Source organism: Amia ocellicauda, chromosome 19 (genome assembly GCF_036373705.1).
Source record: "Amia ocellicauda isolate fAmiCal2 chromosome 19, fAmiCal2.hap1, whole genome shotgun sequence".
Classification (NCBI taxonomy): Eukaryota; Metazoa; Chordata; class Actinopteri; order Amiiformes; family Amiidae; genus Amia; species Amia ocellicauda.
In genome coordinates, this window is record NC_089868.1 from 16330297 (window position 1) to 16357434 (window position 27138).

The 27138-nt window shown below is 41.1% G+C and overlaps 1 protein-coding gene across 4 annotated transcripts in view; it reads left to right on the forward strand.

The window, feature by feature from the left end:
- Positions 1 to 27138, forward strand: part of LOC136714256 (single-stranded DNA-binding protein 3) — a 57343-nt gene that overhangs the window by 20179 nt on the left and 10026 nt on the right. For 2 of the 4 annotated variants that reach the window (XM_066691640.1, XM_066691641.1), the window contains exons 5-6: positions 21364 to 21453; positions 26378 to 26458. In XM_066691640.1, coding sequence (XP_066547737.1) covers positions 21364 to 21453; positions 26378 to 26458 — 171 coding nt within the window. The remainder of the gene's footprint in view (positions 1 to 21363; positions 21454 to 26377; positions 26459 to 27138) is intronic. The other 2 variants (XM_066691642.1, XM_066691643.1) reach the window with 1 other exon arrangement.

Below are 27138 nucleotides of genomic sequence, written 5' to 3' on the forward strand. Positions count from 1 at the left end.
TCACCCCTAACTCCCTAATTGCTGTTGCTTTCTAACCACCGTTGGTGTGGATTTCTGCTTTCTAGCATTTCATTGCTGCTGAGTTTTAGATGGACAAACAATTAATCAGAATAGTTACTCGGGAGGTGTCTGTTCACACATTTGAAATGATTTAGAGTTTAGTTTATTACCCATAGTAGTAAGGCCAGACTATTGTTTTTATATGGTTAGTTGGTTTTTGTTCAAAGGTTGTATAGACCTACTGTATGTGTAAAACTCTCGGCTGGATACATGTAAAAGCTGGTCAGACTTATCCAAAAGGCTTTAGAATCTGTCAAGTTCTGCATTTATGGTAAGATTATTTAGGCTATTTAACTCTGATTTGCCATCTAAGAGGTAGAGGTTGCCATCATCTAAAAGTGGGCTGTATAATTCTGAGCATCACTTACTTACTTCGAGAGCTGTTGACTCGCCATATGTAGATTGTCTTACATGACACTGGTGACTGGATCAGTAAGGACTCATCAAAACTCTTCTGATAACTGTCAGTCACGATTCCATCCCATTGTCTTGAGTTTCGATGCTGACATTCATCCTGTGTGGATCCTTCAGGACTCAGCGTGACACTGACACGGGCTCATGATCTTTCTTGCACATTCATGTTTGCAGTCATTGCATGTTTCTGCATTCATTACAAGCAAGATCTCAACTTTCTCTTTCCCAGTGCCTGGTTTTTTACAGATTACTTGAATGTGACCAAAATTCGACAAAATAGAAATGTAAATGTCATTTTCTGTAATGAATGAATATATAATAATGAATATCCTTATGTGGATATTGTTTTGCTGTTATGAAATCAAAATACGATTTAAGATGTCGCCTATATAAAGAATCAAACTTCCTGTTATTAAGGGGTTCACACCCTGATGAGCAATAACATTCACCAACAACAGAGTAAACATTTTAGTTATGGTGGGGGTGTCATTTTTCAGATGGTTCATCCTGGGTTTAACAGGATGCGAGTAGCTGATGAGAGTTTTGTGTGGAAGGGTCTCAGTGTTTAAGAATTAATTAAAAATCTTCGTCGTCACTGAGTGTGGTGCCCGTAACTGCTGCGATCACAATAACGCCGTGCTGGGCCGGGCCGGGCCGGGCTCCTGTACCTTTGTCACACGTCAAACTCCAGCAGCAACGGCGGTGGCAGAGGCAGCTGCGGCATCATAAAGACGTGTCTATGCTTTATTCATGCTAACTGCAGCATTTGACTTGAAAATGATGTCCCACTGGGTCTTGTGGTCAGCGTGTTATGGTTTGATTGATGGCTGTCAGAAAGGCAGTGTGGCAGATTGTAAAGGGAGGGGAAGAACAGATGCCCATTGACTTGGGAGGGAAGAGGGGTGGGATGAGGGGAGGTGGGTTTTCTCCACAGCCTGACTATAATGGCTGGAGAAAGGCTCTTTGCAAGGCAGCAGCAGATGGGGGGACTTTCCCTTAAGCCCTCCATTTCATTTGGCTTGTGTTGTAAACTAGAATGGCTTCTAAAGAGTCTAGAATCCAACCTTACCAACTTCTCAATCCGCCAGGTCCCTATTATTAGTAAATTAGAAAATGATAAACGCCAGAGCACAAGCCTGTGATGAGATTGTCAGTTTTCGCGCAAAATAGGTTTTAATGTACTATGCTCTACTCTGTGATTCAAACTCATTTTAAGGTGTAATGTGAGAATTACAGCTAAGGAGGAGGGAAACCTTTAGAAATGAATGCATCTTTGTCCAGGTGTGATTTTGTTGTACTAGAATTGTATAATTTCAGTCAACAATTTGATAAGTAGCGACTTTGTTAGCATACAGACATAACTAGCTCTAAGATAGTCCTTTCGGTTGTTTTAAATGAAGGCTTTGCTAGACACCAGTCTCATTCATAAACATGCTTGTAGCATAGCCCTATATATGCAGAGTTTCTAATCTAAGTAAACTCGGCACTTCTTGCTCCAAAAATAAGTGTTTAGGAAAAACAGACATTTTCTTTGTTAAACCCAGAAACAGACCATTAGAAATCCTTCAGTAATGCTGTGAGAGGAGCCCTTTTAGCAGCAGCTGAGCTCCTGGATGTAAAAAGAATATCAACCCTGGGTATCGCATGCCCTTTCATAACCCCCTTTTATGGCCCAGTAAAAAGCAGTGATTTCTCCGCTGTCGCCTCCAGGCAAAACACACAGTGCTGTCTGTAGAGGAGGCCCTGCTAAAGTCAATCATTAACAAATCCAGTCAGGGCTGGTGTGGCAAACCCAACACAAAAGCCACAGCCCGGGGCAGGATAGAGGGGCTTTTTCTTTACAATCGGAAAACCTTTATAACCCATTTGGAAAGTTTGTAAAGCACAGCATGATGCTGCTGAAAAATTAAATGATGATTACTGTGATGTCCTTCTTCCGCAGTACTTTTGCTTGCCTTCCTTGAGATTTACTCTCATTTCATTTAGGCTCCTTACAGCGTGCGTTTCATTATGGAATATGTACACACTTCTTATGCACACAGTTTTAGCTTTATGGTTTTATCCTGTTTCTGTTCTGTTGTCATTTCCATAACACTACAAAAAGAAACATTGCGTCCCAAAAACGATATTAATGTGGAACGTAATCTTGCTTTTTTTGTGTGTGTGGGTGTTGATAATTTTTTTCAGTCATTGGTAAGAATATCTCTAATTACTTTTCCTTCTTTCTGCTGAAAACTCTCAAACCTGAAGATATGTTCATCTCATGCGGTGGTGCCATTTATCAAACCCCCATTTGGTTTAAAATACAATGCATATATGATGAATACTATTGAAGTAGGCTTACATATTTGAAAATAATGGGGTCTGAATTATCAGTGACATATTAAGGGAGGGAGAGAAATAAAATGAAATAACTGACACAGATCATTTGTATTGTCTGTGGGAGAACTAAACCAGCTGACCCAGTGGCTAGTGAGTTTTTAATGTTTATTTCTTCTAATTAATCAGTATTTTAGGGCAGATTCTCATGTTTTTTGTTGTGGTCCTCCACCTCCATACACACGACCTTTTTTCCAAGGTGACCTATAATCCTAAAGTACTTGTCTTGTTCCTATGAAGTGTTATCAAGTTGTAAAACGGAGGCATTATTAATAATAACATTAGTTTGCTCTGTGTCAATAAAAAATGATTACATCTTCATTTAATTTTGACATTTACGCATATAGCTTGTTATAATCCTGGAAGCAGTGTATAACTTCACCTAGAAATTGATTTATTGTATTGTCTTTTTTTATGGCTGGCTTTAAAATGTTCATTGGCAATATCCAGAACAGAACATGATCTTATACATTTGTGTGGCAATGATGTATTTAATGCACTACCGTAACAGTGGTACTTTATAAACAACATAATGCTGTAAACATGTATATTGACTTAAAATAATGTATCATGTGTGTCCAGTTTTGGAAGCTGACATCTATGCTAACTGCACACTCTGTGGCTTTGTTAGGCAGCGGTCACCGTGTTTTAAGTAGATGGTGTCAGGGGGTTGAATGCAATTTATGTAGTTTTGTTTGTAGACAGATGGTACTTCCTGTATACCTGTGAATAAATTGACTTTAGCCCTGGTTACCCTTGATAAACAATAAATAAATTAAACCAGCACCTGTCCTCTTGAGATGGCAAGCAAATGTTGCACTTTGCCTTTTAAATTTGGTATTTTAATGAGAGAAAATGCAAAGCTGGACACTTTAGTTTTGCATTTTAAAATAGTGAAGCGCAAGTGTTTTATAAGTATGAAAAATCAACCGGCGTCCACGGACCTTGTGCATGTGAACGGTCTAATCCCCTTCTAGTGTTCTGTTACCTTCCGCCAGAACGCCGTGACAGTGAGTTAAAACAGACACCACCTCTGTGCACTTGACTTCTCAATTGCAGGATCTAGACTCCATTGAAAGGAGAATAACTACGAGGTGTTAGTAAATCTCTTTATTCCACTGTCCTTACGGGGCCGGGTCATGTATTATGAAATGCAGTGTAAAGGACTAGAGATTTGCTCTACCTGCTGAGGTTTCATAACAAAAGCAGTTCTGGAGAGCCCAAGCGACGCTGCACTGTGTCTCACTATCCTGAAAGTTTAACAAGTCGTCAGCAGAGCCGTTTAGCAGGCTGCTGTTATGGGAATGTCTCTCCTAAACTCTGCCTACACAATTCAGCTTGTTGCCCAGAAAACCAAGAATTTCCTGGCTTGTCCTCTGACTTTGGCCGTGATTGATCAGGAAAGGATTCAGTATTAATAAAATCACTCTTATTCGTTTGATTACATTTCCCTTTTCTTTCTGTCACTTGTCATGGCCGCCATCATGCTCTGGATGGCCTGCTAAGAGTTTCTTATAGACGTACAGCAACTTTAAAAAGGCCTAACTCTGTAAGATGCAATGCACATCCGTTATTTTTCATTTGATGTTACATTTTAAAGCTGCTTAGTCTTTCACTTGTGCCAGTGCGTGTCAGTTTTGTATTACAGCATTTATAAACTTTCCTGGGCTGGATTTACTATTATGTGGCTTAAACATTCAATCAAGACTGAATAAATGCATAAATTGTGTACATTTTAAAACCTTAAATAAACGAGAGGGTTTAAGGTTCTGAATTGAGTTCACATTGTAAGCGGGAGTTGTTAGTCGCTGTGCATGTAGACGGCTGCCCCAGTCATTTGAAGGCCTTCTTGTCTAGGTAAAGGTACTGTCCTCTCATCCCTGCAGGGCCTCCTCTTCCCGCCTCATTTGTTAGTCCATCAGTCTGAGCTGAAGACAGCTTCAGGAAATGGATTAAGTGGAGAGGAAGCTAGTAAGACCCAGGACGTGGGCAGAACAAAGATTAGCCATCGGATGTAGTTGCTGCTGTGTTCAATTGCCCAAGAGCAGTTTTCTTTTAAAATTTTGACCCAGAGAACTTTTTAGACTCCTGCCACATTTCCATTCTGGCGTCACGGCAGCCGCTCAGCCGCTACGGGCAAACGGCAGCTGTGCCGGACACCACAGCGCTGCAGCCGCTCATCTGTGTTTAGACTCGCCTCCACCATGTTTATCTGCCTTTCTCTCAAACTTATGATCCCATTAGTCTAATCTTCCTCCGCGTTTCGTAAGAAAACATTTTAAAATCGTGATTGAGGAAACCACCTGACAACACATAAACACGCTGTGTGCATTCCTAACTTGCCCCTCGTTTATTTGTATGTTTAATATATTTTATACATTATTCGATGATAATGCTGTCAGTGGTGAATTGAGACTGACAGAATGTTATTTCTTTAAATTATTATTTGTATTCAGTTTTATTATCCAGCAGTAAGTTACTTTAGCCCAGGTGTACATCTTGCATACTGGAGTTACTTTTTAAGTGAAACCTGTGTAATTTAGTCATAATGGCTTATTAATGGTATTGGGGGGAGAAAAACAAAATAAATCTCATTACATACTGTATGTATGTGCTGTTAGGGATTCTGTGGAAAAAACGGAGTGAGGATTGCTAAAATAAGAGCTTATGGAGCCCCCAGCAGTAGCTGCAACAGGATATAATTACTGTCTATCACCCATTTATATTTCCAAAACCTAGTATTTTTAAATCTTACTTTGGTTGGTATGGTTTCACAACTCTGCTACATTACATTTTAGTTTGACTTATTTATAAGTGGGGAAAAGAGCTTTTCCAAGTACATCACGTTAGACATTATAAAGAGGCCTGTACTCTGTTTTATGGATTCTTAGATTTCTTTCTATCCTACGCACACACATACACGTGCATGCACATACACTGGACATGTTTCACTAATCTTCTGATGTGGTTATGTAGCATTGGATCACAAAGGTGATGTGGTGGGACTTATCATAGGCTAACTGAACGTAGCTTCACATTTAAGCACAAGTTTTTGAAAGCAACAACAATTTCTGAAGAGGAAAAGGATTGGCCATCACAATCGAGAAATCTCAATCTAATTTAAATGTTATGGGTAGATCTGAAGGAATCTGTGCCTCCCAGGAAACCAACCAATCTGTATGTAGGAATGCTGTTCCCATCCAAATATGGGGGAAACACTTATTTTTAGGGCATTTGTTTACTTTTCACCCAATGCTACAGTGTGTACCACAATAAAAGTCAGAGTAGGGTGCATTAATCTGAACACTTTTGGCAATGCATAAAATTAGTTTCTTGCAGTGAAACTGTCATAAACTGATTGGAATGTATGCATTATTTCTATATTTCTGTCTTCATTCTGCTACGTATTTTTAATTTTGCATGATCAGTGTAGCTAAGCAAATCCATCTCGTCTTTGGCTCTGATTCGAAGTGATTTTTTCTTTCTGGAAATACGCAACCTGGAAGAGTCTGCTGTTGCCCGTAAAGATAGTGTCTTGTGCTTCTCTGAAAGCAGAGCCTGGCTAAGGCAGGGTTAGAGGTCTCTGTTGCTGCTGTGCATCTGTACACAGCTGGTAGGGAGGAAGCCTGTTTGGGTTACAGGGGTTTGTGGGTTAATAATTAATCCAGTCAGGAGCCTTATTACAGATGGGAGTATCGGTCCCTGCCAGGCCAGTAGCAGTGAAAAACATGGAAGGTGCTAGGAAGAAAAACCTTCATTACTCTAGTAGAAGCCCATCATTTGAATCAGTAATTAGTACTGTTTATTTATTTATTTTCGTGTGGCTTGTTTGAGTTTTTGTTTTTACCCTCTTGCTGTGATATTTCACAGTGCTGCTGAATTATCTCACTGGGATATATTTAGATAAAGCGCAATCAGCATTCGGGGGCGCGAGGGCTCTTAGTAAATGTTAGCAGCCTCACTGTCATGATTGCTGAGCAGATGTCCTGGGGACGCAGCCATAAGACCTTATTTACAAACTTGTAAATGATTGGAGGGGTTTCCTAGGCATGGATAAGGGGGCTTCTTAAGACCTTTCAATCCTATTGTTCAGAGATTTAGGCAGCACTCTTGCTTAGTTCTCTGCAGATTATCATTTTTTATTTTTTTATTTTTACAGGGGTGGGTGTGGGAGTCAAGGAATAACCTTTGTTTAAAGCTGTATAGTGCTGCGCCCTAGTATAGAGGCAGAAGGAGTCGCTTGAAACAAAAATATTGATTGATTTTTCACAGAGGAATTAAATGAGTCAGTGACTGCACTGACTCCATTACTTCTCTTTTAAAAGGGCTCCGTTCTCTTTGCGCATGTCTTTTGTGAAGTTTGTTGGATTTTGAAATCTTTGTGTGGTAACCATAAAGTGTTCTCTTACTGCAACTCACCTGAGAAAGGGGGGCATTTATTATTGTAATTGTCCATCCTTAAAGGCTATGAATTTAAATTTCACATGCCTGACTGCTTAATCTATTTATGTTTTCTTTATTTTAAAACAAGAGTTTGATTTTGGACTGGAGGTATCCCTGCCACTGGACGTTACAGTAATATTAAGTGTTCAGTTCTTTGAAAAGTGGCAGAGATCTAAAAGGCTCTCATGAGGTTTGAGTTAATGTTTTAATTACTGTAATTCAAAAATGGATGGAAATTAGTTCTCACAATGACAATGTTGTATGTTAGTAATTAGTATTTTCTCATGAATGTTTTCAAAACATTTTTCCATCCTTACAAGATGTCGCCTCATTTTGGTGTCAAACTGTGAAACGGATCACCGTAAATAAAGGATCGGGAACGTTGTGTCCTTAACGGCCGGCAGCTGTGGAGATTTTCAATGGCCGCGCTAGGAAGCCCGCAGTATTGAGAGTGGGTCAACCCCACATGGTGCTCCTCTCCCTGCCAGTGTATCTGCTGTCCTTTGGTTGGGCAGTCCAGACAAAAGGGATTAATGGCCACACAGATGCAGAAATAAACAGAATCACATCCTTCTGACCTATTTTGGTAACTTGATAGGATTATGTGGTGTTGAAAAGTCTTCTGGGTGGAGGAGGGAGTGAGAGAGGAGGAAATGTGCTGAAGTGTTGAGAAATTGTAATGGGCTTGTTAGTCGGCGGGCTGATAACTCTTTATAAATAGAAAACCGGATCCCGTGAGAAGTGTGCATTCCGGACTGCCCGTATTTTGGAGAGCAGTAAAAGGTTTTTACCAGCAAGTAATTGGGTTAACTTATGTTTCCTTCGGAGACTGATCAGGCTTGTATTTAAAAGCTGTGGAAACAATTGGTGACTTCCCCCCCCACCCCCCTTCAGGCTTGGATTTTTATTTTATTTTTCTTCGGTCATATCAGCCTGTGCTTTTAGTAGATTTTAGTTTGCACTCTTCACTATCTCTTTAACCAGTGAAGAATGTTTAGTATAGTTATCTCTAGGTTGTGTTTTATTTTTGCTGATTCATTGTTTTCAACAGCGTTCAAAAAGAGCTGTATATGTGCATGAGAGCGGCTTGTTTGTCAGTTGGAAAATATAAACCTAGGAGTTTTCGTGACTGAGACTTGGATAAACTGCACAGGGCACTGAAGTTCACAACTGGTGTGAAAAACAAGGTACATTTCCACGTGTGCTCTGTGCTGTGCTCTTGGCCCTTGAAATCTCTCCTGTCATTTGATTATCGGAACAGATTTGCATGAAGGCGACTGGCTGAATAAAATAAAAGCCGCTTTTAAATAGTTGAGTTTATATGTGAGTTTTCATAGCAATTCACTCACTGAATCTATTGTAGGGGTAAAGTTATTCTATTGATCAATAAAGTCTTATTGAACTCTGGCGGTGACCTGCGGGGGGATCATGCCAATGTAACCAGCTTTATTGTAAGACATAAGCTTCTGTTAAGAAATAAAAAATAAATACATATTTTAACTTTGTATTTGTGTTGAATACTTTGACAAAATATGGTTAAATTGGGTAGAATTCAAAGGGGCTAAATCATTTTTCAATTTACATTTAAGAGTGGACTGCAATCTAAAAGTGTTACAATATTATTTTGTATTGGACTACATATAATTCAGTACATTGTCCCTAACAGTTGGAAAAGTTTTTGAAATTGGAGGAAATCTCTAATTCAAGGCAATGCTAATGTTTTCTCTTCTGCTACAGCAGTCTTGCAAACCCACTGCGCTAGATTCAGATATCGTCTTTAATAATAGTTTCTCTCACTGTGAGACGAAGCTATAGGGGGTGAGGCCTGAGAAAGAGGGGCAGCGTTGTCTTTGGTTTAGGTGTGGTTAGCCATCTGTAGGTGTGGCTGCACTGTCGCTTTAACCACAGCCCCCCAGATAAGAGCGCTTGTAACAAGATGAACAGCTAAGCTGGATTCCAATTAAAGACACTGTCTTACCTGGTGCTAGTCCCTTAAGTCCTGACCTGTACAGTAATCGGCTTTTATTAACTCACATGTGGGATAGAGTGAGCAAAGCAGTAGCCGAGCAGCCGAGGTTAACATCATTAGTCTGGAGAGTTTAATACGGTTTAATATGGGCACTGGGAGAAGCTATCTGGGTTCAACCAGGGGTAACCTACTAGGCATTCGGGAGAAAGATAACTGAGCATTATGTAGCTCACACATTAAAACAACAACTAAACAACGCTGTTATGTTGCATACATTTTTAAAGCTAAACAATGGTTTACTTCCTTCACTCAGCCTCTTTCATGGAAACTTTAACCCTTTAATATACAGGCAATTCTGAAGCATAATGACAAATGCATTGTTAGGAGAGCATGTGGATTCTGAGATGTAGCCTAAATACCGTGGGCAGAGAGAACCGCAGAGGAAGTGACCCAGGAAGAGGAAGCTATGTCTGCCTTCAGGGTTTGTTTAGACTTTGACCTCTTTCCTGCCTTTCCTGACTGCATTGTCCAAGTTGGAATATTTGCACCAGGTGTTTTGAGGTAAAATCAATCCAGTCTGCAGTCGTACGTCAGCCCTTGCTCACAGACTGTTGAGCAAGAGCTCATCTTGTGAGTGATATTATACCCTACTGAATGTCCTTTTTCTGTTTTGTTATTGCTGCTGCTTGTTGTCGTTTTGTCCCCTTTGTTTATTTTATTCCCACTGCACAGAGCTGTTGAAGTATTCACTGTCGAGAGTGAGAAACGATGCTTTGTGTGCCTGGCAGTTTGCTGTCAGTGGGGGTTGGCATATGTGCCGTCCTTGTGGTGCCTCCCTGCTGGAGAGCACAGTCTCGCTTCTGGTCACTGGCTAAAAAGAGGAGACTTAAACACTTGAAACTGTGGAAATGGACTTCATCAGCATGAAGATCTCATGTGGTCTTTAAAGATGTTCTTTATGTTCTTTAAACCGCAGATTTGGTTGTTGGGAGTTTTCTTTTGGCATTTGATTTTGACATACTTTGACTTTGGGCTGGGGGGTTATTGTCAAGTTCTGAAAACTATACAATTGCTGTATAACTTTAACACAACTAAATTTGACAAACTAATATAAGCAGTGTAACTGACTGCTGACACTGCTGTTGACATCGGTGCACTATTGGAGACTCAGTTCTGTACTCTGAAGGATGAAGAAGTGATTCGCTTTGGACTTGTATAACATCAGGTCCATGTATAGGCCAGTACAGAAATGTGCATCTCAGTCTTGGTCTCATTGTCTGCAAGGTAACGACCCTTTTAAGGGGTATTAATTTGATGCAATAAGGGGAGAAAAATACGTTTTAATATTGAGTAGTGCTTATAATGGTTCATATTGGTATTGTTTTGCTTCCCTTTTCAATTAGTTATCTGGAATTGATTGGTTTTAACAGTGAAGCATTGTTGGTTCAGGCATACAGAAAACAGGTTGGGTTCTCTTGGCTGTGGTTAATTTTAGGTTATATACACATACACATCATTGGGGAGGGGGAGAGGTGTTGGGAATGGGAAGGTAAATGCCAGGGAATTAGTCTACAGTTTCTGGAAGAATTTCCTTTACTAGTTGCAGGTAGTTCTCCTGTATTGCATGTATTTATGCGTTAAACTGGTTTTACAATGAGGGAAAAAAGTATTTGATCCTCTGCTTATTTTGTACGTTTGCCTACTGACAAAGAAATGATCAGTCTATAATTTTAATGGTAGGTGTATTTTTACAGTGAGACAGAATAACAACAAAAAAAATCCAGAAAAACGCATTTCAAAAAAGTTATAAATTGATTTACATGTTAATGAGGGAAATAAGTATTTGACCCCTTTGACTTAGTACTTGGTGGCAAAACCCTTGTTGGCAATCACAGAGGTCAGACGTTTCTTGTAGTTGGCCACCAGGTTTGCACACATCTCAGGAGGGATTTTGTCCCACTCCTCTTTGCAGATCCTCTCCAAGTCATTAAGGTTTCGAGGCTGACGTTTGGCAACTCGAACCTTCAGCTCCCTCCACAGATTTTCTATGGGATTAAGGTCTGGAGACTGGCTAGGCCACTCCAGGACCTTAATGTGCTTCTTCTTGAGCCACTCCTTTGTTGCCTTGGCTGTGTGTTTTGGCTCATTGTCATGCTGGAATACCCATCCACGACCCATTTTCAATGCCCTGGCTGAGGGAAGGAGGTTCTCACCCAAGATTTGACGGTACATGGCCCCGTCCATCGTCCCTTTGATGCGGTGCAGTTGTCCTGTCCCCTTAGCAGAAAAACACCCCCAAAGCATAATGTTTCCACCTCCATGTTTGACGGTGGGGATGGTGTTCTTGGGGTCATTCCTCCTCCTCCAAACACGGCGAGTTGAGTTGATTCCAAAGAGCTCGATTTTGGTCTCATCTGACCACAACACTTTCACCCATTTCTCTGAATCATTCAGATGTTCATTGGCAAACTTCAGACGGGCCTGTACATGTGCTTTCTTGAGCAGGGGGACCTTGCGGGCGCTGCAGGATTTCAGTCCTTCACGGCGTAGTGTGTTACCAATTGTTTTCTTGGTGACTATGGTCCCAGCTGCCTTAAGATCATTAACAAGATCCTCCCGTGTAGTTCTGGGCTGATTCCTCACCGTTCTCATGATCATTGAAACTCCACAAGGTGAGATCTTGCATGGAGCCCCAGACCGAGGGAGACTGACAGTTATTTTGTGTTTCTTCCATTTGCAAATAATCGCACCAACTGTTGTCACCGTCTCACCAAGCTGCTTGGCGATGGTCTTGTAGCCCATTCCAGCCTTGTGTAGGTCTACAATCTTGTCCCTGACATCATTGGACAGCTCTTTGGTCTTGGCCATGGTGGAGAGTTTGGAACCTGATTGATTGATTGCTTCTGTGGACAGGTGTCTTTTATACAGGTAACGAGCTGAGATTAGGAGCACTCCCTTTAAGAGAGTGCTCCTAATCTCAGCTCGTTACCTGTATAAAAGGCACCTGGGAGCCAGAAATCTTGCTGATTGATAGGGGATCAAATACTTATTTCCCTCATTAACATGTAAATCAATTTATAACTTTTTTGAAATGCGTTTTTCTGGATTTTTTTGTTGTTATTCTGTCTCTCACTGTTAAAATACACCTACCATTAAAATTATAGACTGATCATTTCTTTGTCAGTGGGCAAACGTACAAAATCAGCAGGGGATCAAATACTTTTTTCTCTCACTGTATATCGTTCGCCAGCGAATAGGCAAACGTTGCTAAATTTAGCTGTGAGCGTTAGAGCCCAGGGCCGTTTCACTGTGGTTCTTGTATAAATGTCCAGAACAGACATCTGCAAGTTGTATGCAGAACCTCTCTTTTCTTTGCAGTCTGTGTGCAGAGAAGCAAAATGCATGAACAATTTCAAAAACTGATCTTGGATGGTTGCTATTGAGATTCACATTTCACAGTCAAAATATTTGAATAGAATTGTTAAATGTTTGTTTTGCAGTAACTGCCAGTGCATAGTAGATCAGGAAGAGAAGCTGGGAAGCAATAGGATGGTGTCTGCAGGGCATTGCGTTGGGTAATGGAAAAAATAAATTAGTGTGCAGCCTGACTTATATGGGGAATAGCCATACTATAGAGGAGATATAGCAGGCACTGTGGCAAATGGGAAGGGATAAATACTGCTTGCTTCCCATGAAGAGTTCTGCATGTACACCCAGCTGACCTACCTCAACATCCAATTATTTCTTTATCAGATGTAAGGTATAATTTTAGATCATATTGTTCAATTGAAATGTGTAGTGGCTGTCCAGTCAGATTTGCCTTTTCTGCAGCAGAAGCTGGTTATTGACTGGAGGAGCTCTGTGATATTTTGGGAGGTCCGGCTGTCAACACCTGAGAAGCGTGCTGGGTGAGCTTGCAGGGAGTAATGAGAAGCATCGACTTGCTTGCAGCATGATTAATCTGGCATAATATTTATTTTAATTAATTCAATTAGCAAGCTGTGTAGTATGGCATTACAGAGCACAGAAAACATCAATACCGTTTAAAGGGGTTGAGGTTGGGTGGTTGTAAGAGGGGTGGGAGTTTTGTGGCTGCAGTGAGTCACTTAAACCAGCCTTTTAACCACGGGGGTATCCTGTATCTAGAAGTGCACTTTTTTTTTTTTCTCTCTCGTCGAGGCTTTTTTCTGTTTTTCTTTCCAGCCCCAGCATGATTCTCTGAGGGATGCAATATGGGAGTGTGTGATCATTAGTTTTTGGCAGTGCTGACAGGCTGAATGGCTTCCTCATACACTGGAAGACTAGTGTTTAGCTCTGCAGCTTTGCCCGCCTGCTTTTCCAGCTAGCAGGGATCCAGCTCAGGAGCCAAACAGCACAGCAGCTTTGTTTTCTGTACCCTGGAGTCAAGAGGGCCACGCAAGTGGAGCCCAACAGATAATCTTCAGAACGGACAACCTCCTTGCTGTTATTTTGTCAAGGTCCTAAGAGGTAGAAAATTCAAAAAACAAACAAACAAACAAACAAACTCAGGCTGACCTACATCCTTCTTGATTCACAATGCAACCGTCACAGGCGGCGGTAATAAATCAATTAATGACTCGGATGAATCGCTTAATGGCCAACGAGCTACAGCAAGGGCCGACAGCTTGGATCTCGGCGGCAGGACCGGGGAGAGCTTGTTGACTCGGCTAGAGAGGTGAGCAGCGACTGTGTTACCTCAATTAGTGCAATTAATGGGCGATTTACAGCGGCCTCTGCAGCGTCTGCTTGCGCTCCTGTTTACAAAACGCTGCGGCGTGAGCGTAAGGGAGGGAGGGAGGGCTGGCTTATTTGGTCTCGGTGTCTGTGTATGAAGGATGAAGTGACTCTCACCGTAGGCTGCCTCCTGACTTCATTCAGGATCACGAATCGAGTGCCTCACACAAAGCTACAGAGACCGTGCCATCAGCCCAGCCTTCCTCTTTTTGACGCCTCACACAGGATACAATAACAAGAGATGCTGCCTCCCCCCCCCTTTCACATGGTCACAGTGTGCCTTTAGGAGGGATCTGGAGTTTCCTCAGTGTGAAATACCAGGATGTTGAATGTGTGTGCTTGTGTGTGTATACAGAGTGTGATTTGTGAAAAAACAGAAGGGGGAGAATTCCCACCATCCCTGGTGGCAAATCGCACCCATTGTATATACGTATGTAATGATGTATGTTTTATCAGTTTGTATTCCCTTTGATGTATATAATTAGGTCATCACCTTGTCTAATATTCTGCAGGACCTTTCTTGTGTTTGGTGACATTTCCCTATTGTCTGTTTCTATTTAGTTTTTGACATCTGTCCTTTCTTATTCATTATTGTACTGTCAACTACTGAGGGCTATCTGCTGCTCTGGCTGTGATCTAGTGTGTCTATGTGTACGCATGCAAAGGGAACACCCATCTGTAATTGCAATCGTAAATCTAGAAATATTGGTTCCCAGGCGTGGTCGCTTTGACTCATAGCTCTCTTCGAGTTCACCCCTATCCTAGCACTAGGTCAGGCTTCATGTAATTTAGTATAAAAATGAAGAACACAATTACCTAGTGTGGTTTGTTCATGTGCTTTAGACAGGAAAAAACATGTCATGCAATTACTGAGAAAACAGGGCATCAATTTATATTTTTATTTGTGTTTGTTTTGCATTTCTGTCTGTACATAAGACTTGCAGCAAGGGGTGAAATAAAACGGCAATACAAAAAAGTTCTGTTTCTCTATACATTGGATGGAGCCAATGTTAAACATCGTAATAGGATATTAGCATCATTACCATCGTTAATGACAAATTCTGATGAGAAGTGTAATTAAGGACGTGTATTCAAAAGCCATTAAGTGAACAGAATTTCTACTCGGCGCTTTCAATTTCGTATCAAAATACGTTTCTTCGACTAGATGATGCATTAAGTCAATGAAGTATTGTAATCCACCACTGCGCTGTATTCCTATACCTAATTTTAGCTTTAAACTTCAGACTAAATGATAATTTATTCTGATGTTTCCCTTCATTATGAATTACAATTTCTAAAAAAAGAAAAAAAAAAGTTTAACACATTTCATATCGATTTACATTTTGAATTCCATTAAAATGAATCAATTGAAAAAGTCGATAATATCTCGGACTCATGTTGTATCTATATGTATTGTAATATGATTGTACTTTTGCACATTGATTTCAGTGTTGCTGAACTAACATGAAATCTCGTTTGATGTGAAAACATGTATTTGCAAGGCCCAGGATTGTGGGAATACCAAGCAGAATGAGCCAGTGGTAACAACTGTCTGAAGCCTCCTTTTGGATGTAAGAAAAGACCACTGTCAAAAGCAGAGCCTTTTGCTTGTGATGGACATGCTGCATTCAAATATTGTCATTGATTGGGAGGGCTTGGTATGAATAGGTTTTAATTCTGCTAAAATGGGGACAGACACTTCTTAATTTACAACAGTGTTTAAAGATGCCGTCTCCCTTCCCACCTGAGCAGGCATTCACTGTGCAGCTTTACTACATTACTAGACGTGTCTTGCACGGTCCTTTAACTCTAAACGATTAACAGTTGTAACCCTGGGATGATTTATCAAGGTAATTGACTTGTAATAGGGTTATGAGTTTATAAGCATACTCGCCTATCACTCTCCTACTGTCCTTGGTAGTTGACCAATAGCCGTCAGTGAAGGTGAGCGAATGCAACAGACCTGTGTGTTTGTCCGCTTGGCTGAAAAAAGGAAAACTCTGATTTTGCTTTATGCTACAGATACCTGCAATTGGTTTCCAATATTTGTTCTTGAGGCAAAAAAATATGCCAACCACAACTTTGTCACAATGCTGGTAATATTATCGGTCTCCTGTGGCTTTCATTAATTGGGTACATTTTCTGGATTAACATTTATGGGAATACGTTTCATATTTTATTTTTTATTGCAGACATATTTTGTATCATATAGGTATCAATTTAATATAAGATTAATTAAGCACAATTTGGTTTAAAGAGGGAATTATGCAGCATTACCTTTCAAACATTGTCCATGTGCACTGCTTTAATGTCTATGATATATGTGACATTTGAAGTTATACACTCATCAGTTTGAGAGTTATGGAAATTTAAAATTTAACTAATTCTGTGGGATACTGAAGGTTCTATTTCTCTTAGTCACTATAAGATCGAATGAAAGTGCTTTCATTTGCTGTAGGTATCCCTCTAATTAGAAATTATTACAATGACTTGAACCTTTAGAATATAAATAAATGCAATGTTCAGGAAAAGCCCGATTTGATTTAAAGAATTGGGGCAAGACCTCTGCCCAGATATTAGACCGGCTGTTGAAGAAGCAGAAATGAAAAAGATTGCCTGGAGGTAAACTGAAGCAAACCCTGAAAGTACTGCCAAGTGTGGTAGGGGTAAAGAATGTATAATCTAAAAAGAGCAGTCAGACAATAAAGGTTAAAAACCTCCAGAGAGGTAGTGCTTCAAATTGCACAGGGAAATTCTCTGTGTGGGTCTGAGACACTTGAGAACAAATTGAAAACAACTGGCAGGATCTACTTTTCCCTGGATGGTCAGTCCTGACTTACGCATGAAACCGAGTTCATAATGGCACTGTGAGGATGATTTTATTAACAGTACCAGCAGGTCATCTAAGAGTGCCAATGCTGAAAGTAGTTGCCATGTTTGGCGGGACTTGGAGGAGGGGGGGGAGACAACCTGGGTTAGACAGTGGAGGCTCTTTCCAGTGAACTCTCTCCTCGAAACAACTTGACAACTCCTAGGTGTTGTTGACATACGATTCTAGAAACACTGTGTGTGGTGATGCTATTCTCTCTAAATGGGCTGCCTGTAATTTATGGATCAAGAGAAGACCTGTGTCTCTGAGCAGGGTCAAGAGACTAACCTCCTCTGATTGCTCTGTTCTATGATGAAGCAGTCTTCGTTACCCAAACGGTTGTCTCCTCTCTACATGTACAGCCATGCCCAGACAATGGATCCTCAAAGTTCTGTTGGGGAAACCGATAAAAGACCAGATTCCTTCAATCATGAATTTCTGTTTTTCTTAACCCTTTTACCCTTAGAAACGGTTGCATAAAAGACCCCCCCCCCCCAGTAGACGAAGCAGCTGTGTACAGTTGCGTAACAGCTCAGAGCCGGAGTCTGTCTTTGCAGCATGAAATAAACCCCTCTTGCACAGTAAAATCTCCAGAAGAAAACCTGCAGTTTATCTTTAGTATTCAGGTTCAGTGCTAAGACGTTTATTTTTATTTATTTATTTTATAGTGTGCACATGCTTGAAATTTAAGGTTCTGCTACAGGGGAGTTGGAGTTTTTATCTTCATTACACAGTACAGCACTCCATCTGAATAAAAATAGGTTACTGACATGCAAGCCTCGCACTGTTTCTGGCAACTGATTTGAAGCCCATTGGTCGGTCATTAAAATTCCCAAACCGCAAGCATCCACCTTCAACAATAATACTGGATAGCAAAAGACACTTACTTACCTGGGTCAACCTCACTGAGGTCATAAATCCCCCCCACTGTTTCTGAAACTCAGCATCAGTGGCTAACATGCATCCAACAACAAATATGAAACCAAATATAAGGAACCTAGGCTAAATCAAATTAGACGGCCCATGTGAAATCGCAGTCCACTGCCCTGGTTCAGTTTTAAAATCCAAACCATTATTTTGGCAGTAATGGGAATCTGATGACAGAAATGGATTTAAGCTTGTCAATGTTTTTAGAGGAGCACAGGGCATACGGGTGATAGATTGGCAGAACTGAGTCCATTTCCTGTTCAGACTCGCGGCTCATTTTAGCAGCTCAGCTCTGCAGGTTGTGACGGACAGCCACGGAGGGGAGAACCTACAGACCAGGGCAAGGTGAGCTCTCCCAGACTGTTGATGAGATACCTCCTCACTTTCCAGAAACTGCTGCTGTTGTCTTCAGTGATGTTCCACTGGCTTTTTTTTTTCAGCCACTCTGTTTTTATTCCGAAGTGAAACCTGCATTTCCATTGTGTGCAAATGTCGTCCTGTGTGCTCAGCCTAAACCAAACCCAGAGTAGTCGTTTCTTTCGTGGTAGCAAAGCAAGTTGTCCGATTACACTCACAGTGGCTCTTCCTATCCATGAAGTGCACTGTCATGTTCTCTGCTTGGCGTCAAGTGCTGTGCATCTCAATACAAATAAAACCACAGGAAGATAATTCTGAAAAGGTGGCTTTCATGTGTCGTGCCAGAGGTTATTGGATGTTTATATAGACTATCTGAGTGAGGATGGATGAGGAGGGGGTGGGGGGGGGGGCTTTGGAGAGATTAGTGCGTGTGTGCTGGTGGTGGATTGCCTTGCGGTCATGGCTAGGATGTGCTACACAACTCGAGATTGTCAGGACAACAGCAGCAGCAGGGCATTGCAGCGCGTGGGGGGGGGGGGGATGGGTGGAAGATTAACCACAACAAAAGGGATATCAGGAGGACAAGGTAAATGGAAACAAAGCATGCTTATTCACTCAACTCCAATGACGCGGGTGCTGGACAAAAGGAGAAAAATGTTGGTGCTGTGTGTAGGTGAACAAAAAGAGGAAAGCACATCCAGATGCATGCTGTAAACACTGCCACACGGGCTGAGGTTTCTCTGAATGCTGCGCTCCTCCCTGGCGCACTCCAGCCCTCGTTCGATTTCTGGTACAGCATGTGTTTACCGTCTGTGAATCAACTGCAAGTAAAAACTGAGAGCGTCTTGTGGCTCTGCAATAGATGTGAGAGGTACTGATAACCATGTGCCAAGTCCCACAATCACACACTGGGCAGCCTGGCTTGAGACCCATGAAGCAGTGGTTCCTGTTGCAGATCTTGGAGTATTTCAGGTGTAGTGGCTAGTCAGTGTTGGAAAAGCAGGTCCCACTTTGTAGTGGAGCAAGTATCAAACCCAGGCCAGATATGAGAGGTATAATTAGCCAGAGAATGAGTCTGAGTCTCTTAATATCATGGGCAGTGTAAGGAATCAACACTTAATAAAAAATACTGGGCTAAGAAGTACTGAAGTGGCTCGAGTCACGTTTCCTGAGAAGGAGATCCAGAATTAAGTCTTGATCAACTTCCAGGGGCTTGTGATGATCTCTTTGCCCTCTGCTGGCCAGTAAAACAAAGGACTTTTTACATTTTATTTCGGTCTGGTTTTAAGCACCAGTATGAGGTTGATTTTCACACTTTCAGAAGAAGCAGGGGCCCGCTGTGCTGCCAGCACCCTCGCCGCACTGTTACAGAGGTTAGAGGAAAATCTCCAGCCTCCAGGGAAAGAGAAGCCTATTTCATAAAGAACCCTGGAAAACATTTTCTTTTTTTGGTGACATAGTCTTCGGGCAAGGTTATTGTGAAGGACGGCAACCTCCCTGGAGCCTGGGTATTTGGGTTAGCTCCCTCTTGGGCTCTCTGAGGTCATTGCCTGTCATTGTGTGATCTGGATATGAAACTGTTGAATGGTTTTTAAACAATTGGGTTGATTTTAGATAGGTGTAGAATAGGCACGCTCACTCCTCCGCGAAGAGACAAAAAAAGAGAACCCCAAGTTTCAAGATTCCAGAACAATTTCTTGTAGGACTTGTGTTGCATGGCAGAAGAGGAGATGATCCTTGAACATGCTCAGGGTGTAGAAGAGAGTTCATGAACAGCTTGAATGTTGTATATCCATCTGTCATGTGTCAAAGAAGGCCTTTGATCACTATAAAGGTTTATGCTCTTCTATGTTGAATCTAATTATGGACTAACTTCAAGTATTTGTTTGACTTCCTGTTCATTGATGTTCACGTCTGCATCTGACACCATGCGTTTGTTTGCATTGCAATTAATGTTTTGTAGAAAGTGTGGATTTGTAGGTCTTAATTATGAAATCTGAGATTCATCCACAAGAGATCTGGCTTAGCCTATATCTGTAAAATCCTGTTGAAAAGGGAAGCAAGCCAGTAAATTTAATATCTACATTACTGTAAATATGCACACTTAGTTTACTGAACCAAATTTGTTTTGATTTGACAGAGGATTTTCTAAGTGATAACTCCTTTTAGTTAGCCCAAACTATTTTTATAGCTATGAAATTGTCCCCTGCTGTGACAGTAATTAGCACTTCAAAGGCAATATGCTTTGCTTTGGTTTTCATAAATTTATCTGCACTTACAGTTTTATTTCATGTAAGTACTCCAATCTCTCGGTTGACAGGCCCATTTGTATGTTCCGCTTGGTTATTCATGTGCAATTCTGATGGCAACCAACCTGCAATATGGAGAAGTGTCACAGCGTCTTCCACTGAATGAATCTGAGAATCACACAGAATGCAGTTTTATTACAAGATTACTGAAGGGTGTAACTGCATTGTAGTCTCACACAAGTTTGTTTACCTAGAGAAGTAGTTTCAGGGGAGTCTTTGTCACTTTGCATTAGTTTAGTCTGGACTGTCATCAGAACTTTTGACTGTTTAGATTAAACTCTTCACTAATAGCTCACTGGCTTTCCAAATGGTTTGCATGCATCTTTTGTGGTCTTTTAGAGTGAGTGGGTTTTTTACGTTTTGCCATTCAAAAGCAACGCATTTCTGTGCAAAAGGCACCGTAATTATTTGACTCCAGATTAGGCCAGAAATCCCATTGCTTTAGCCAGTGGTAGAAGAGATGTGGGCTGTACTACAGAACTAGGGATGGTTTATATAATCATAATCGCTATTAATGTCATAAGTATTTATATTATAATTTGAACTTATTTTGTTTATTACTCATAACCTGAATAGACGCCCAAGCAAATTAATACCAATCTGTTTTCCTTTACTAAAATGGCACTTTGTGGGCTTTCGTCCTTCAGGGTTTTGTTTCTTTAAATATAGGTCACACACAATTGTTTTTGTAATCTGATTACTAAGCGTTTTGGGGGGGAAATGCGTATGGACATCCTTATGTTGTTCAGATTAGTTGTGGACATCTTCATTGTGCATTACGACAGTTCACGGTATTGACGGCTGCTGATGCTGCCGGCCCCGCTGCAGGCTGTGGTTTCATGGAGCTCGACCCCTGACCCTTTGTTCTTTGTCTCCCTCAGAGTGCCGCTGCGGCCCCCAGCCCGGTGCTCGGAAACATTCCTCCCAGCGATGGGATGCCAGGGGGACCAATCCCTCCTGGGTTCTTCCAGGTAAGCGCCTGTGTTTCTCCTTACTCTCTACACCGTGGAACATAGAAAGAGGAAAGTGAACCCCAGTAGTTTGTAAAATGTTTCTCCACAACAGGCAGTTGAAAGTACTGTAAATAGTTCTGTTCTCTTTTTGTACGATTATATTTAGATCATCCAGAGCAATGTGGCAATTTGTCTGTCATGATCTCAATTAATTTCATCGCACCGCAGTTGTAGTTGCTCATTTGTTTGCTACGCTGACCTTTCTACTGTTTCTAGCCTTCCAAGAACTTAGAGCAGCAGTCTGAAGATCCGTCTTGTGGTGCAAATCCAGTGAAATGGAGATTAGTGTCTGGCCATAGCACGCTGGCCTGGCTGCTCTGAGTAATGTCACCCTCAGGTGAAAGAGGGGACAGGGCCAAGGACAGAGGAGTGCCAGAGGCAAGAGTACCAATATGCTGGGAGGATGTTTTCAGTGCAGGCTTGAATAGCTCACATCGGGAGGACGTTCGTAAGCCGTTATACATCACCCTCGCACGCAAAACAGAAGAACGAAGGGCTGCAGGATTCACAGGAAGCTTTGACACTTGATGGCTTGTGTTGGTATCTTTCACTCGGGCTCTGTGGGGAGGCAGAGAGGGTCCTGCTGTTGCGAGGCTGTGGAAAAAAGGGAAGCAAGAGATGCTCAGAAGGCAGCTCTCTGTATGAAGGACTCTTTGCCAAAAAGATTCAACTTTATTCCGATTTTTGCCTTTTATAAATGATTTGCACTAGGGGATGTGGAGGTCTTACTTGCACCGATGAAATGGAAAGTTGCACATAAATCAATGTCTACCTCAGTGTTTAGCCATGCATCAGCAGTTAGTGTGAAATATGTTCAATAACAAAGCCGAGGAGGCGTGTGTGGGGCTGCACTGCCCTCTAGTGTTGGACTGTCACAGCAGAGAATTGCTCTTTTTCCTCCGGGCATCTGTATGGTCTGTAGACCATGGTATTGAGGCATTGTCTGACAGGACTGGAATTCTTTATATAATACAATTTGCTAAATTGATGCCCCACAAAAGGAGCTGATTTTCCCTGCTTTTGGAGATCTAATTCTTGTGCTTTGTGTGGACAGAGGGGTAGAGTGTAAAAAACAATCTACAACCACATGCAATATTTTAAATTTTCTAAATGTATTATTATTGCTACCTACACATTTTAAGAAATTACCTCAATTTTGCACCTCACTTCTAAAATACAAGAGAGGGAATATGCAGATAATATATCCAATATGGAAATAAATAGCTTGTGGTCAGACTGAGATTACAGCTGAAGGCTTTCTACTAGATTTAATTTGGGGATGTCCCGCTACCAGTGGATAATAAGACCAAGTCGGATGTAGAATCGGGTTATTCAGACCAGGAAAGTAGAAGCCTTAGGAGTGGCAATCAATAATTCTGAGAAACTCAGGACGTAATAGTGAGGTTTTCCTGCAGCTCAGTCGCTAATACGTTGTGGAGGTTGTGGTCTTGATATCTGAACTCTCCAAGATATCCTTAAAATCTTGCACTGAAACATAACGAGCCTCTATCTGTGTGCGGTTACATAAACCCTCATTTTCAGATGCCCATCCCCGTGAAGCCGAACAAAATGTTTTTCACTCCGTTGTCTTGTAGAAACCAAAAGACAACGTTTCAGTGCGTACAGTGGAAGGTTAAAAGCCTAATTTAAAGTGGAATGCCCCCCCACCCCCCACGCCCCCTCTGGGGATACGAGAGGAAGTCGCCACATTTTTGTTTCAGATGCTTGTTATTGTTCCATTCTGAAAACACGGGGCTCCTCCCTGGCGGCCTAATGAGCAGAAAGAGCAGCCAGTGTTCGCAGGAATGTTTTCACGTAGAGTACATCTGCAGTTACATTATCCAGAAGTAGCTGTCATAAGCATTAGCATATCGGAATAAAGCGGCCGGGAGGACTCAAATTTATTGCTGCGTGATGCCTGCCAAAGCGATGCTTCAGAAAGATTGGAGTGTCCTGGGAGGACGAGACGGTTCCTCAGACACCAGCGTGTAAAAGATCCAGTAGCTCAAACGTGAGCACTTTCAGTCCATTTAGGCCAGAAGTCTTTTCCTCTTTTTGAATCCATGCAACTGATTTTGTTCCTGCATTTTCCAATAAAATTAAGAGGACAGTATTTGATTTGATTAAATATGTTGGTTTATATTGAGTTTTGTTTTGTGTGTGTTTGTCTGTTTCATTTTTATTTTATTTTTATATCCATTTTGTATACATACTTGAGTGTATGCCCTGACCTAACCAGAAAAATCTAAGAACTTAATGCACTGTAGCACTACACAGATCTAAAAAACAGGGCACAATTAAATACTTGTCTTTGTCTCTGCCATTGCAGAGTGACGCAAAATTGTAATTTCCCCTCCCCCTCTAGAAAAAAAAAAAAATTAAACCTGCTGACATGGAAATTCTTCAGCACAGCCCCGTTTCTCCACCCCTCACTCCCTCCGTATTGCACAGTATCTACATACAAGTATCCAGTGCAAATCTGAAGTTGCGTCTCCATTTCTTTTTGTTTGGCCATAAAGAACAGCTTGCCTGGATTAGGTGTAATGGATGCGGAATTAGCTGATCCCCCCCCACGAGATGTAGCATTCTGAATTGACTAATTGAAGCAAACGTGAAAATGGGATCATTCATGCTCTTGCTTTGTGCTTGCTTTTCACTAACATCTCACAACGCTTGCAGGATTTCAGCTGAGGTCAATAAATTAAGAGAGCACATTTGGGTGTATGTTTCTGTGGATTAGAGATGTATTAGAGAGGAAGGGAATCGGGGGTTTAATAGCTTTTTATTTCCCTCCTCAATGCTGTGGAGAATGTTTCAGGTTAATCAATATAACCGCCGCAGGACGGAAAATAACGAAAAACTGAAGTTTATCATCAAAGCTTATGTAGTGTTGGTGTTTTTTATTCTTGGTCTTAATAGTATGGTAAGATTTTGTTGTAGATTTTATTTTCATTTACATGAAATATGAATACACCTCAAATACTGTGAGAAATGGGCAGCGGATTAGAGGTTTTCTTCTAATGAACACGCCGTGTCCCTAATTGCAGGGCTTTCTTGGAATTTCAGAGGTGGATGTGTTGTGGTTTTGTTCTGAACGCGGTCTTGTTTTACAACATCGCGGTTCTTCACAGTAGCCCATTGAGGATGTGGCACATGCTCCTCTGATTGCTTTCCCCCTTCAACTCCCATGTTTCTCCACAAATCTTTGAATTTCCGTCTCGCCACTCTGCGATCATTGTGGCTAATTCTCACCAGTACAAAGGAACTGCAGGTGCACGTGTGATTCGCTTTCAATAGTTTCCCCCTCCCTTTTTAATTTGTGTAATTTCAATTTCTCTGCTCCTGTACTGTTAATTAGGCTACCCTCTAATCAGTACTATTATCGCAGTGGTATTCATGTTTGGTGAAGCTGCTAAACAAATGCTTGCAAAATTGCTAAATGGCTAATTAATGTCTGTTAATTAAGAAAATTGCTTGTGGTAACAAACCATGCTGTAGCTGGCAGCAGTTAAGCGCTAACACTTGTTGAAGGCAGTGCACTAGCAGGTTTACAGCAGCTGTTGATGTGCTTTCCCTGCTCCTCAAGACCGGCGATGAGAGGAGATAAAGCTGTCAAAACACCCCGGCTCTCACAGGCTCCTTTCTGACTCCACTTGTAGCCCTGCTATTCATCGACAAAATTACTGCTAGACACAAGACTTTAGACCAACCATTTAGACTTCCACACTCTCAATCGCTGTACAAAGTGGTTATGACTTATGTTATAATTCATGGATTAAATTTAGTACTAGCTAGGTTATGCTTTTGTTCGTCTTGTTGTTTTCCTTAAGCACTTTGACTGCTTGAGGATGAACTGCAAAAGAGATCCTTTTTCTAATCTATTCGAACTAACAAGCTAATAGTAAAGCTAAAATAAGAACAAATAAAAAATATTGAATTTTGAAAATCATTATTGTTGAAGAGCCTGCAGTGCAGCAGTATTTCTTATTTACATGGTGCAGTTTATATCTATTGATTAATTTCACCACTGACAGCGATTTTTATACACTGACTGTAATTCCAGGACAAATATTTGTCCCTAATGTGGTTTTATGTTAAACAAAAACAAAATATCAAATGAAAACGAAAAGACTGCATACTAAGGCAGAATTAGCCTGGATGTAAGGAATTTATAGTGTCTTACATGAAAGGAGAAAACAGTGTCACCTGCAAGTTTAATGGATACATTTTTAAAATTAATAACATGCTACTTGTACATCAGGCAGCTATGCATTTTCCTTTTAATTTCAAGGCTTCTGCTTATGATGAAAGAGGGGAAAGTAACTTCACTTTGGTTCTACCTCTCTCCAGCCCATGTAAAGTGAAAATCCACTCTTGTGGTCTGTGTCATAAAGCTTGTGGGTGCCATAATGGCAGAGAGAAGTGGCAACTGGATTATGTGAAAATTCGTAAAAGATTGATCTGTCCTCTCCCTTTTTATGGGCTGTGGAAAACTGAATTCAGCAATGAAATTAACCACAACAAAGTGATTTAATTCTCACTTATTTTTTAACTCTGTGGAATGTAGCAATGTCTCTCACTCTGCCTTTTTACTGGAAAACGGCTTTGCCTTGTGGTTTGACTGACACTCTCTCTCCCAGAGTTACCGCCTATATTTTTGCAAAGCCACTAGCGACAACACGACTCTGGCCTAGACTCCGGGCAGCTGGGAGCACGTGAGCTACAGGACCACAATAAGAATAGCAGATACTGAAGACGCATTGCTAAGCTCCAGTTACTTTCCTGCCTTTCTTTCTCTGCCACCCTGTCAGAAATAAAATCCTCTTCTCTCCGCGCCCTGTTGCTCTGCTCTAATCCACCCTCTTGCTTTCTAACCTCATAGGGACCACCTGGCTCTCAGCCTTCACCACACGCACAACCACCACCTCACAACCCTAACAACATGATGGGACCCCACAGCCAGGTAACGTGGGCGAGGCTTCCTGCTTGCATTCACGCTTATAGTCTGGGGGGCTTTAAAGATTCCCTCTCCTGTTTCTCAAGATGTTCGTAGAATACAGTATACTGGTCTTGGGTCATGAATCGGCACTATAAATAACCAGACCGTTTTTTTCCCCGTTTCACTTTCATTTTATTTTTTATTTGCTTTTGCATGCATTTTTTTCGGTACAAATATAAATATTGGCTACACATTAAGGGTTTAATTGGTTCTATTACTAGCCACAATCAATCAGACTACAAACTTTAATTTTTAGAACTTCTTAATCAGTGAAGATGTTACCAGATGTGTTGATGTCAGAAGTGTAATATGGCCATCATTTTAAGTTATTTTAAATTATTTGTGTTGAAAGTCCTGTCTTTATGGAACTAACTTTATGGTAGTTTTGTTCTTACTACACAACTACTTTTATGCCTGGCCCAGGTATGCCATGCTGCTAACAATATTTGTTAATGTGTATCACTATTCACACCATTCAAGCAAAAAATAATAAATTAGAACTGAAACTGTTTTATACACTGTCTGTCATAGCACCGATCAGAAGACCTGTTAAAAAAAAAAAAGAAAAACAAGAATCCGTACAAAGTGACAAACTGGATGTGTATTTCAGGTTCTTACCTGTTATTCAGTTTTAGTTTTTTATA